This window comes from Rhipicephalus microplus, chromosome 1 (assembly GCF_043290135.1).
Source record: "Rhipicephalus microplus isolate Deutch F79 chromosome 1, USDA_Rmic, whole genome shotgun sequence".
Taxonomy (NCBI): Eukaryota; Metazoa; Arthropoda; class Arachnida; order Ixodida; family Ixodidae; genus Rhipicephalus; species Rhipicephalus microplus.
In genome coordinates this window covers 284,270,981-284,285,241 of record NC_134700.1, presented here as the reverse complement: position 1 = coordinate 284,285,241, position 14,261 = coordinate 284,270,981, and the positions used below count along the sequence as shown (strand labels likewise).

Below are 14,261 nucleotides of genomic sequence, written 5' to 3'. Positions count from 1 at the left end.
TATTATTATTATTATTATTATTATTATTATTATTATTATTATTGCGCCGTAGCCCACTGCCAGTATACGTAATGACTATTGTGCGAAATGAGAAAATATATCCAGTATAGAACGGGATAACAACCCGGACCCTTTCGAGTGGCAGTTGAAGCCGGTGCTTGAAACTCCCAGGCGTCATGTCGGACAAGCGATCCTATTGAAAAATCTAATATTGCGGCATAGAAGAATGAAATATCAATCAGGCTTCATCCAATGCGCGTCACGCAACGGTGGATTGTTGAAAGCTTCCCACCCATTTCAAAGGGCTCAGCCTACACTATTCTTCAATAGATGCAGCATCTACATGCACCTAACGCCTTATAGTTATTGGGTGCCCCGTTTCTTCGCGTAAGGACAAGTGTTGCCATATTAGGTGCTTCCCTACTTCAGGAAATTATGAGTTATGGCGCAACTTCTGCTAATACTAATTGTTGGGGTTGAACGTTTCATAACCACTATATTACGGAAGACGCAGTGAAGGGTTCCGCAAATTTCAACCTCCGGGATTTCTTTAACGCTGATTTAAGTCAAAATTTAAGTGCCTCAAGCACTTTTGTTTCCATCAAACGTGTTGATACCACGGCCCGAATTTGATCCTGTGATTTTTGGGACAGCAGTTGAGCACCATAACAACTTGAACAGCGTGAAGGGTGGCGTAGAAGATGAGGTACTTGCAAGTGTGCTTGTAGTGGTCGCCACAGGGGAGTCAACAACAGGCTCCTCATAGGCGCGCGCTTGATTGGAAAGGGGAGGGAGGCACCTTCCTAGTTACATAAGAGGTGTGAAATCTACCTCGTACGTTGGCTTAGTAGAAGGCGGGTGGGGAGCTGTGAGGAGCGAAACTTGCCTCCCCTTCACCCCGACGGTGAACCCAGCGCAAGCCTATGCTGCTTTCTATAGGTTTTACTATGACTGTACTGCAAGAGCCATGTACGCCTGGTGTTTCTTAATTACCTATATATTTTTTTAAATAATAAAGGTGCTTGCACTCGGCCGCGCAAGACTTCATAACAGTGAAGTTAGTCGATACAACTTGGAAGCTTTGTCGGCTAATGCAACGTCACATGACCAGGCTAGGTGAGCCTACTACGCGTCCATAAAGCAACATGTGAATCTGCTCACTACTCTAGCTGTATGCTTATGTAGGGACGACTTGTATTACGTGGGCTTTTAAGACACTGCTACGCAATATTACATGCGTTAAAAAAATTCCTCCCTCTACATCAAGTGCACACTCATATAGTGATTTTTTTTCTTCCGAAGCAATTTTAAGCATGGGCATGGTTATATGGTACACAGTTCCTTGGCTCACAGATAGCCTTGGTTGGATTCTCGCTCAAACTTATTAGATGCGAAGCATATATGATCGGGTTTATATTCCTCTGTCCGGCGGTGTCTACCCCCGACTGCGCATGCACATCCTCTCCCCTCTCTCTCTTCTCTTACACTCCTCCGCTCTCGCCTCGTGACGTAGGCAGCGTCTGCTAGTCAATTGCTTGATTGAAAAAAAAAAACTGGGTGTACGTGCTGCACAGCCGTTCAGTGGCTGCCCCGTATATAGAGGCACTGTATCTTCACCTCCAAGGTAGTGCCGCGCTGCACAGCCGAGGCACTGGATCTTCATCTCCGAGGTAGTGCCAGTGCATGGGAGGTATCACCTGCACATTTTTGAACAATCAAACTGGGATATCTGCGTCCAATCAGCGTCTTCTGTCTCTCGTTGCCCATCAGCAGTGATTAGCATGTTCCAGTGGGAAATACCAGTCATCACAGCGTGCTTTGTGCGCCTCCCCAGGTATATCTCCTGCGAAACGCCGCGATGAGCACCAGCGTCAACGCTGGTACCAGTTTCAGTGTTAGCGCCAGCACAAGTTCTCAAAAACCTACACCGTTTCCCGCTCAAGCGAGCCATTTCCCCGCTGATTCGCATCCACACATGGTTCCCTTCTGCGGGAGTTGGTGTAACTCTTATATCTCTCACTGACGAACAACACCTATTTTTCACTCAGAACCAGTGACGCCGCAAGAGAATTTCTACGAAGTGAGCTATTCAATGACGTCTTTATATGCCACTGAACAAAGAATTTCTACAAAGTGAGCTATTTAATGACGTCTTTATATGCCACTGAACATCTTGTAGTGGTGTTCTTACCACTTTCTTCCCAGACGTGACATAATTTGGAAAACGTTTCTCGTCCTGGTTATCTCAGTTTTCTAATGGGTCACTTTCCGGTTTTCCATGCCTTAGGTGCGTATTCTGCTTGAATTAGAATAATGTCAACGTCACAATCATTCGAGACACGAACCAGACTTTTCAGCAGTGTAACGTCAATTGGAGATCAGAACAAAACGAGCACGCTTACACCGGTTTGAATAATCGATAGACGTGCTCTCAGTGGCTTATGGATTCTCTTACTAGCAAAAGCACGCATACCACTGCTTCGTTATCACGTTGTTATTTATTTATTTATTTATTTATTTATTTATTTATTTATTTATTTATTTATTTATTTATTTATTTATTTATTCCAAATACCTTACAGGCCCAATGGGGCATTGTGTAAGGGCAGAATAAAAAGAATAAATACACCGATTTGCACAACTTGCATACAAACAACAACATAAAATCAATAGATTATTATACAAGTCCTAACAGCAATAATAATGAAGAAAGAGAAAAATAATTTTAATAGTATACAACGGCAATGCAAAATCAGATGAGTACACATGTAAAATAATGGCTTGAAACAAGCTATAAAGAGTAAACATAATTTCTGAAAAGACTTTCCATTATTCCAAAGAAAACATCGCTCAAGATGACATAAAAGAACTGAATGGCATGTTAGTATTCAAACCTTCTAAACAAGTTTAAATTAATAGAGAGAGAGAAAAGCGAGAAACTAGCAGTGAACAAACGAGTAGGGGCAGATCTTGATATGAATAAACCGAGCAGTTAATCCTGTAAATGGGTGGTCAGAAATTGCCGGAATTTCTCTCGATTGCGTTCATCTACGATTTCATCTGGAAGGCAGTTCCACATGCGGATGACACAAGGGAGTGCAGATGAGTTAAAAATGTATGTTTTACCCTACATGCGTGTGAATGAAAGATGATTATTCAGTCTCTTTGATGTGAATGCAGATGTCTGCAATGTTATAGGTAATGGCCTAGTTTCGTGTACGTATTTATGAAATAATGAAAGTAGGTTTCTATCACGACCGCGGCTCAAAAGAAAAAGTGATATAAACCTCCTTTTGTGGATGTTTCTTCTCGCTAGGCGGCTCTACGACGTTGCTTCTGCTTTAAAATGCGAAGCATGTTTTAGCAAACTTCGGTGACCTTGAGCGTACCTGTCTATCTATCTAGCCACCTACGACTTTTAGCTCTCCTAACCGTTTCGATAATGGTATCGAAACCTAATTTGGTATGGCATAACATGAGTGTATAGCGAGCATAACTGACTAGTCATATCACGAAAAGCATCACATTTGTGTCATGAATGTCATAATTTACATTTCATAATCTTGCTCCGCTTGCGGTGGTTTAGTTTACATGACATATTGCAAAACTGCCATGGTGTAGCATGACTGCATGGCGAACTTAATGGACAGACCCTAACGTGAAAATTATGACGTGCATGTCATGTAAGTCATGACTACACACCATGCTCAAGGTACGCTCACGGTCGTTTCCCCAGCTTCACTTATAACAAATTTCACACGAATGGATGACGAAGGTATTTTGAAGTTTGCCTGGTGCAAACTTCAAAATATTGAGATGTGTGTCATGTAAGAACATGACTACATGCCACTCTCATGACGTGCTCACGGCCATTTCGCTTGCATTACGTATACCAAATTTGATTGATTGATTGATATATGGGGTTTAACGTCCCAAAACCACCTTATGATTATTAGAGACGCCGTAGGGGAGGGCTCCGAAAATTTCGACCACCTGGGGTTCTTTAACGTGCACCCAAATCTGAACACACGGGCCTACAACATTTCCGCCTCCATCGGAAATGCAGCCGCCGCTGCCGCGATTCGATCCCGTGACCTGCGGGTCAGCAGCCGAGTACCTTAGCCACTAGACCACCGCGACGGGGCTATATCAAATTTGGTATTACGTGATGTAAACGTGCGACGAAGGTAAATGACACGTCCAAACATAATAATCATGACATGCATGTCATGTAAAACATGACTACATGCTACACTGATAGTGCGCTCACGGTTGTTTCGCTAGCTTCACATATAACAAATTTGGTGTTACATGACGTCAATAGATGACGAAGGTATCTGGTGTAAACATAATAATCATGACATGCGTGTCATGTATTATCATGTTAACATGCAACTCTCATGATGAGCTCATGGCCGTTTCACTAGTTTTATGTATGCCTAATTTGGTAATACGTGACGTGAATGGGCGGCAAAGGTAAATTGCACGTCCAAACATGATAATCATGACATGTGTGTCATGCCGAACATGACTACATGCTAGGCTCATAGCATGCTTGCGGCCGTTTAGCTAGCTCCACATGTGCCAAATTTGGTATTGCGTGACGCGAATGGATGACGAAAGTAAATGACACGTCCAAACATGATAATCATGACATGCGTGTCATGCAAAACTTCACTACATACTACGCTCATGGCACGCTCGCGGCCATTTCCCTTGCTCCACAGTTACCAAATTTCGTATCACGTGACGTGAATAGACGACGAAGGTAAATGACATGCCCTAACACGATAATCATGACATGCGTGTCATGTAAAACATGACCACATGCTACGCTCATAGAGCACTCGCGGCCGTTTCCCTAGCTCCACATGTACCAAATTTGGTATCACGTGGATTGAATAGACGACAAAGGTAAATGACACGTCCAAACATAATAATCATGGCATATATATATATCATTTTGAGCTTCCAATTTTTTTAAGTACGTGGTTAGCATTTGCCATCTTGTGAAGAGGCTCGCCAATGCTTTTTGTTTACATGGTACTGTCCAACGCGAGCGACTTGTTTTTCTGCGTGTGTTCAACGAAGAAAAAATCGAACTCAGTAATACTTTCTAGAAACGCAGACATGACCACTGCCTGGTGCTTATCCTCCCTTGTGGATTGGCGATGGGTCACAACCGCGCTGGTCTTCATAGTGACGTACCTGCTGGGTCGCTTCTACCACCATGTGTCCAGGTACCCGAAAGGTCCCTTCCCACTTCCCCTTGTGGGTAACATGCTGGGTGAGTGTCTTCGAGCGCATGAATGTAACAACTTGTGTTGTTCTATTCAACGTGAGTTTATCCGACATCACAAAATCAGGGATTAGAAGAAATAGAAGCGAGACTATTATGCAAGCATGCTCGAAAAAATTGAAGACAAGTCTTGTACAAACGTAGTATGCCTGTCTTGAGGTCGACTCTTATCTACAGAATACGCTTACTGAAGCCTGTCCATGTTTGAAATACCCACGGCCCTAATCTGACTTTGAGCAAGAGCTTCCGGTAAGCAACATGAGCGATGTATCCGCAAAATCATACTCTTCTGTCACCGCACAATAGCACATCTTTTGAGTTGCTTGTCTATCCCTCCACTGGCATTATCACTGAAATAGTCACTGAAGCGATGCCCTTGTGTTGCGGGACATGAGCAAATTTCGTGATCAGTCTAGCACGGAGTATTAAAGAGCAGGACTCATAAGAGCTAGCTGTCACGTTGCAAATGCCGTCGCACGCCACGAGATATCGCATGCGATGCCATTGTGTATACCGCGGCTTTAGGAGAGAGAGAGAAACGAGAAAAAAGGAAGGCAGGGAGGTTAACCAGATGCTAGTATCCGGTATGCTACCCTGCACTGGGGTTGGGGAATAGGATGTTGAAAAAAAAAGAGATGGTTAAAAAATAAATAAGAGAAAAACACCGACACACACGCACACACAAAATCAGTCCACTCAGAGGCGTTCCGACAGGCCAGTAGTTCGCAAGAAGCCCAGTAGCGCTTGAACGGCTTTCTTCTGTGACGATGAGTCATGACGATGGCGCAGTATACTTTCTTCTGACAGTGGCTGGTCATCTAACCTGTTTAGTTAATTGGAAAGCTGTTGTCTTTCCAGGTTGTATTTCGGGCAGTCATACAGGATATTTCGAATGGTTTCTTCATCTCCGCAGTGTGCACAATCGGCGGTGTCGGCCATAACTATGCAGAACGCGTACGCACGGGTAAACGCGACTCCCAACCATAGTCTGCACAGAGCAGTAGCGTCGCCTCGTCGAATTTTTGTTGGAAGCTCCATGCTTAACGTTGGATCAAGGGATCGTAATCTTGCATGCGTAAATAGAGGCGCATTCCAAAGAGCCGTGGAGCGTTGGTGAGCGAGCATGCGGAGCCTCCTAGCAGCGTCCGTCCTTGAGAGAGGTATTGACTGGTTGTTGTCTTCTGTATGGGCTGATCGGCCAGCTTGATCAGCTCTTTCGTTACCGATAATTCCACAGTGGCTTGGCAACCACTGAAATATAACGTGGTGCCCTTTCTCTGTTATATGGTGTAGCATTTCTGCTGTTTCAAATACCAACTGCTCGTGTGGACCACGGCGTAGATTCGACAGAAGTGACCGCAGTGCCACCTTGCTGTCGCAGAAAATCGTCCACCGTTGCGTGCTTTGGTCGTTAATGAAGCGCAGCGCAGCGCAAAGCGCTGCAAGCTCTGCAGCCGTTGTTGTGGTTGCATGAGCTGTCCTGAATTTGACGGTTGTGGCGTGCGTTGGAATAACGACCGCCGCAGTTGAGCTGTTTGGCAGGACGGAGCTGTCGGTGTAGACGTGGGTGCAGTCTTGGTACTTCTCGTACAGCAGAAGTAAGGCGAGCTGCTTGAGGGCTGGTATTGAAAAATCTCGTTTTTTCTGGATGCCTGGTATTTTCAGGTTGATTACTGGCTGTTTGAGGCACCATGGAGGAACTGAAGGTCTCGCCGTGGGCGTAAAACCAGTTGGTAGAGAGTCACCATGTGCAGTTATTGTTCGACAAAAGGAAGTATGAGGTCTATCTGCTGGTAGAGAGGCTAGGTGGTGGTGGGGAGTCCGGCCCACATGCCTTATGTGTGTCCTCAAAGCTTCAATTTTAATATGGGTCTGCACGAGGTGGTCTTGGCTATAGCTATTGTCGCCATTGTTGAGGCACCCTGAGGCAGACCTAGACATATTCGAAGAGCCTGTGCCTGAACGCTTTGTATTGTAGTGCCATCATCATCACCATCATTTTCTTGATCACCGCGCCGCGCCTCTCGCGCAGCTGATGCTAGCTCGAGCTGCGCGAGAATTAGAACGAGCTCACGCACCTGGCGCGTCGGACGGGGACAGCTACCGCGGCTCGGCTTCGGGCGTGGAATAAAGTGGCGCGATCGGCACGGCCCCGTCGGCCGCCTTCAACGTCATCTCACTTCTCTCTTCACTCGACGCTACAGTATCATGCGTCGACTTGTTTTGCTGGCGTTTGATAATGCAGGCAGACTGTATCGTAAAAAGCCAAGAAAAAGCACCCTGTACAGTCGTAACACAGCATTAGGCTGCATTCCCCAAGTCTTTCCAGCGAGAAACTTGAAAAGATGGCATATGCCTGTCAATCACTTTTTCAAATACGACACATGAGGGCTCCATGATATGTCTCTGTCGACTATGACACCCAGAAATTTGTGATATCGACGATATGGTATGTTTTGACCGTTAATTGACACTCTGTAATTCGACATGGGTTAGCGCGTAAATGCCAGAAGAGCGCACTTTCCGGGGGAAATTTCCAGGCCTCGATTGCGTAGATACAAAGCAGTTGCAGTAGCAGCTCTCTGTATTCTCACTCGTAACTGCAGGCGAGTTACCACAGATGTCCAGATGCAGATGTCATCAGCGTATGTTGATAGATAAATATTGTTTGGTAGGTGCCTATGGAGAGCGATTAGTGTTATATTGAATAGCACGGGGCTCAGTACACCACCCTGAAGGACGCCACGACAACTGAAATGTGCAGACATGCTCCCTGTCTCTGTACTCATAAAATAGGATCGCATTTGGAGATAACTGCGTATCCACTTAAACATTCGGCCACCCACTCCAATCACTTCTAGTGCGGTAAGGACGGCTTCATGTGTAACGTTATTATAGGCTCCTTTGACGTCAAGGAACATCATCATCATCATCATCATCATCATCATCATCATCATCATCATCATCATCATCATCATCAGCCTGACTACGTCCACTGCAGGACAAAGGCCTCTCCCATGTTCCGCCAGTTAACCCGGTCCTGTGCTTGCTGCTGCCAATTTATACCCGCAAACTTCTTAATCTCATCTGCCCACCTAACCTTCTGTCTCCCCCTGACCCGCTTCCCTTCTCTGGGAATCCAGTCAGTTACCCTTAATGACCAGCGGTTATCCTGTCTACGCGCTACATGCCCTGCCCATGTTCATTTCTTCTTTTTGATTTCAGCTATGATATCCTTAACCCCCGTTTGTTCCCTAATCCACTCTGCTCTCTTCTTGTCTCTTAAGGTTACACCTACCATTTTTCTTTCCATTGCTCGCTGCGTCGTCCTCAATTTAAGCTGAACCCTCCTTGTAAGTCTCCAGGTTTCTGATCCGTAGCTAAGTACCGGCAAGATACAGCTGTTATATACCTTCCTCTTGAGGGATAGTGGCAATCTACCTGTCATAATTTGAGAGTGTTTGCCGAATGTGCTCCACCCCATTCTTATTCTTCTAGTTACTTCGATCTCGTGGTTCGGCTCTGCGGTTATTACCTGCCCTAAGTAGACATAGTCTTTTACAACTTCAAGTGCACTATTACCTATCTCGAAGCGCTGCTCCTTGCCGAGGTTGTTGAACATTACTTTCGTTTTCTGCAGATTAATTTTAAGACCCACTTTTCTGCTCTCCTTGTCTAACTCCATAATCATGAGTTGCAATTCGGCCCCCGAGTTACTCAGCAATGCAATGTCATCGGCGAAGCGCAGGTTACTAAGGTATTCTCCATTGACTCTTATCCCTAACTGTTCCCATTCTAGGCTTCTGAAAACCTCCTGTAAGCACGCGGTAAATAGCATTGGGGAAATTGTGTCCCCCTGCCTTACACCCTTCTTGATTGGTATTCTGTTGCTTTCTTTATGAAGCACTATGGTAGCAGTTGATCCCCTGTAGATTTCTTCCAGAATATTTATATATACTTCATCTACGCCCAGATTCCGCAGTGTTTGCATGACGGCTGATATTTCTACTGAATCAAACGCCTTCTCGTAATCTATGAAGGCTATGTATAGTGGTTGGTTATACTCTGAGCATTTCTCTATTACCTGATTGATAGTATGAATGTGGTCAATTGTTGAGTAGCCTGTTCGAAATCCTGCTTGTTCCTTTGGTTGATTGAATTCTAATGTTTTCTTTACTCTGTTAGCAATTACTTTTGTAAATAGCTTGTATACTACAGAGAGCAAGCTGATCGGCCTGTAATTCTTCAAGTCCTTGTCATCTCCTTTCTTATGTATTAAGATGATGTTAGCGTTCTTCCAAGACTCTGGTACTCTCCCCGTCAGGAGACACCTCGTAAACAGGGTGGCTAGTTTTTCTAACAAAATCTGTCCTCCATCTTTCAGCAGATCTGATGTTACCTGATTCTCACCAGCAGCTTTGCCCCTTTGCATGCTCTCCAAAGCTTTTCTGACTTCTTCTATCATTACTGGTGGGGTGTAATCTGGGTTACTGCTAGTTCTTATAGTATTAAGGTCGTGGTTGTCTCGGCTACTGTACAGATCTCTGTAAAACTCCTCCGCTATTTTAACTATCCTATCCATATTGGTAGTTATTTTGCCTTATTTGTCCCTTAGTGCATACATCCGATTTTTGCCTATCCCAAGTTTCCTCTTCAATGCTTTGACACTTCCTCCGTTTTTCAGAGCGTGTTCAATTCTCTCCATGTTATACCTTCTTACATCGCATACCTTACGTCTATTAATCAACTTCGAAAGCTCTGCCAGTCAAGGAACACAGAGGCGCAAAGACGCTTATGGCTTTTCTCCTGTTCAACGTACGTGATTAGGTCGATGACGCTATCGATCGATGATCGACCACGTCGAAAGCCAGCCATGGCATATGAGTAGATCTCATGATACTCCAAGTACCACTCGAGTTGGCCGAGAATCATTATCTCCATCACTTTAACCACGCAACTAGCTAATGTGATCGGGCGATAGGAGGAGAGTTCCAATTGTGATTTGCCAGGTTTTAGCAGTGGTACTAGACGACTAGTTTTCCAACTTAAGGGGTCAGTGCCCTCTAGCCAACAATCATTATATAGCTGAAGTAGAGCTATTCTCGCGCGCACAACCAGATGACACAGGGCTCTGTAGGAGCTTCCGTCAGGTCTTGGTGCGGAAGTACGTTTGCATGAAGCGAGTGCTGCCTTGAGCTCCTGAATGGTGAACGGCAAGTCCATACAGGAATCACGTGGTGGCGGACAACTGCTCGAAAGTGGTGAGCTGCTAAGTGCTGTAGTTTGCGCTGATAATCTGGCGCAGAAATCTTCAGCAACGTCTATATCTGGTCGTTTTTGGTGAAGGGCTAAGGCCTTGAATGGTGACTTCCGAATGGGGGATGACCGCAAACCTCTAACCGTCCTCCATATCTGCGATAAAGGCTTATGAGGGTCGAGTGACTCGCAGAAAGTAATCCAGCGTTGGAATTCTAGCTTGTCCAACCGACGTTTGATTTTCTTCTGCATACGTACCGCGGCTTTAATCACAAATAGACTCAATAGACTGGTGCATGAGGCTGACTCACTAGTATATATCTCCTTGGGTCCAAGTAGGTCTAATGCAATTGTGTCAGCCTTATTTGTGACATTATGTTTGTGTAGTAAAGCTTTTTTTTATCATTCCCAGCATTGCAAGACATAAATTTGGCTGGTCGAGGCCGCCAGCCCGGGGGATGTGTGGACGCGGAAGATTGTTATCAAGCTGGTTATTAAACTCGTATGCCCCAACATAAAGAACACGTTTTTACAAAGCAAGAATTTTTGAAACAAATGCACACATTTATGTCGCAACACAATGTCTATTTCTTTCGAGGCCCCCACAGCATAATCCCGTCAAATCTCGTCAATCGAGGCACTGATGATGCTGTTTCATAAAGCGACCGTTTATGTGTTACAGTTTAACTGTGTCTCGAGTATGCGCAAGCTTGTGTGCTTTTTCAGGGAGCTCACTGCGAAGAAAATTCTTTTATATACCTGAAGGTAATCATTTATATCGACTTGTCTGTCTAGTTAGATTAATTAGCTGTGGCTTGTGAATGACTCTAATTAAAAAGAAAAAATAGAAGTGTAACATTAAGGACTTCTTTTCTTTGATAGACACAATGCTAAAAAGAGCTAACAGACAATAATGCAAAGAGGCGTATAAGGGATGTCATTGGAAAGTAATTGTATGTAAATGTGATTTTATATCTTACTACTGCTTTATGCAGCCTTGCACAACGTGACCGACCTGCACGCAAAGTCAACCGAATTGTCGAAGACGTACGGCGACGTCTTCACCTTGTGGATGGCCCACAGGCCTATGGTGATGCTGAACAGCTACGCTGTTATTCGGGAAGCACTGGTTGAGAGGCGACATGATTTCGCCGGCCGCTTTCCGACTAGAACAGGTAAGCATGCAAAGAGGGCAAGCAGAGTGACACGTGGCGTGTTAATCTACGAATTGAACTGCTGCAGTCGACTTCTGTAAATTTGTCATTGGTTAACACGATTCTTGCTGTAGTTTTACGTTGTGGAAAGTGGCGGCTATGAGTCATTTTGTTCGCGTAACTTCGTAATCGTTTAGTCTATGTAAAACAATCTTTAGTAATGTAGGTTTCTGGGTGTGTTGGTACGTCTCACCGAGTTTTAATTCAACACGGAAAACCGAAAAAGACGGGCAAACAAAGGCATGACGCACAAGAGGCTTGGCGCCTTTTTTTTGTGGTGTTTTTTTTTTCTCTGTGCAGCCTTGGTGTGGTATACAAATGCGCCCGAAACGGTAAGCTGTTTTATTCCCGTTTTCTTTCTTTCATAACATTGCTCTCATCTGAAATCTACAATGTTTCAGCTCTATTTAAACAAGCCAGTGGACTCCATATTGTGCTATGTTAGTTATGGTTCGAAAGCATGAAGTAATGACATAATAATGAAGATAACCAAGAAAAGAACATGTGGCATATCCCAGGCAATTATATAATCGGTTTCGTGCGAAGCACTCAGTGAGCTACAGTACATACACTCTAAAAAAAAAAGCAGTCATTTGACTCATTTCGAATAGTCTTGAGCTGTCCCGTATATGACTCTCTTAAAAGAGGCACGTTAACTCGTTTCTGAGAGTCGTTTGACTCTTTTCGGGTTGTCCAGATTTTCCACGCATACTACTCTTTAAAGAGACACGTTAACTTTTTTGTGGGTCACATGACTTTCATGAGAGAGTACAATGGCCCACCCACCCCCAACGATAGCAGACGTGCCTCTTTAAGTCATATATGTTGCAAGTCAGGACTACTTGAAAAGAGTCCAATGACTCCAACAAGAGCGTTACTGTGCCTATAAGAGATTCATATACGTGCCAAGCCAGGACTACCTGAAATAAGGCAAATGACACGTGTTTCTTTCTTTGAGTATGCCGTATTTCTGGCTTTCAGCCAGGCGTACGTATGAGTGTGAATACCTTTGTTCTAGTTGAGTGGCTGTGCGCGTATCATGGACTTGCGACACACTACGAGTCCAATAGTGCGTAGAGAGTAGCTCATGCATGGTCTGACGTAATATGGACACTGACGTCAGAGCAATGACGTCAGGAAGCTCACGCTGCGGTGTGGCGAGTTGCATTCATGTCATGATCTGAGAGTCAAGTTCGTTACGCACTTACGTCCTTCTAGGCAAATTTTCGTAAGCACCAATTTAAGGAGACAACGTAAGCTCCAAAATGTAAATTTACAATTGTAAATTGGCTTGAAGTTAATAAAAATATTTCAATATTCTTGCTAACGCTTCTTGACTCTATCAGATATATGGCCTAAGTGTTCCGGTCGCTCAGTAGCCAGATTATTGAGTTTCCTTTCTATTTACGTGTTTATCGATAACATTGTTATTCAGTCAGAATTTATGTATTGTTAGGGGAAAACGGAAAGTAGTATTTATAGGGCCAGCCATTTCAAATTCAAGAACTCAAAATAATTGCTAAAAAACGTGGTAGAAGAGTGTTACGTTCATAGACGCTTTGGTTTATTTTCTAATCCTGCAGTGATGAGTGGAGACGCTCGTGTTAGTGAAGAGGTGTGAGCGTGTTGTTACGTTATTGACTCATCGCGCCAGTTCAATCGCCTGAAATTTCTATTGCAGCTGTGTTGCAAAACCAAGGCAACCACGATATCGTGTTCGAGGATTACAACCCCCACTGGAAGGCTCTTCGGAAAGTGGCTTTGTCAGCGGTGAGGCAAGTATGGCCTGTTTCATTTAGTTTAGACCTTGTGGTGCATTTTGTATTTCTTAAAAATGCCCTACTTCATATTTTTTTTAAAAGCATCGATTCTCTTCTCATATGTATAAAGAATCATACGCAGAAAGCCGTTGCTTGTTGGAAAGTAGAGTCATGATAGCATGGTATCACTGCAGTCATGATAGCATGAAAATTAGGGAACATGACGCAGTAGTGTGCTAATATTTCGTGATTTCGAATATAGCATCGAATGCTGTCCCATGCGATTCTTCTTATTTTGGTGTTGAAACGGAACATGTGCCAATCTGAAATCGAAATATTTCTTTCATAATGAACGATTATTGTCACGCATACTTCAGTTTTATTTCTACGTAGCTAGTCTGTAACATGTATGCTAAAACATTGCATTTCACCAGCAGTGCCCACATGTCAAGGAACTTTCCAGATTACTTTAGAATCATCTGATAGGTTTGAGACGGTCACTAGACGACTTCTTCAAGTTCACTGTATCGCCCTTTGGCCTTGACTCAGCACCTGCGACTTCCTACACGTTATATTTGGAAAGATCGTTGTGTGCCTCAACCTTTACAAGCCCCTCTGTCACCTTGAAGTGATACTTCAAGCAATTAATACTTTTGGTCTCGCCCTGAAAACAGTAAAGTATCGCTTCGTAAAGGTGAAGCTCTTGTTCTTGGGCCGCGTAATCATCAAGTC

General features: G+C 44.1%; 1 protein-coding gene across 1 annotated transcript in view; it reads left to right on the top strand.

Annotated features, from left to right (window-relative positions):
- LOC142770061 (steroid 17-alpha-hydroxylase/17,20 lyase-like) overlaps positions 1-14,261 on the top strand; it is a 37,282-nt gene that overhangs the window by 4,024 nt on the left and 18,997 nt on the right. The window contains exons 2-4 of the mRNA XM_075872669.1: positions 5,121-5,287; positions 11,551-11,730; positions 13,451-13,544. Of these exons, the coding sequence (XP_075728784.1) occupies positions 5,131-5,287; positions 11,551-11,730; positions 13,451-13,544 (431 nt within the window). The 5' untranslated portion in view covers positions 5,121-5,130. The remainder of the gene's footprint in view (positions 1-5,120; positions 5,288-11,550; positions 11,731-13,450; positions 13,545-14,261) is intronic.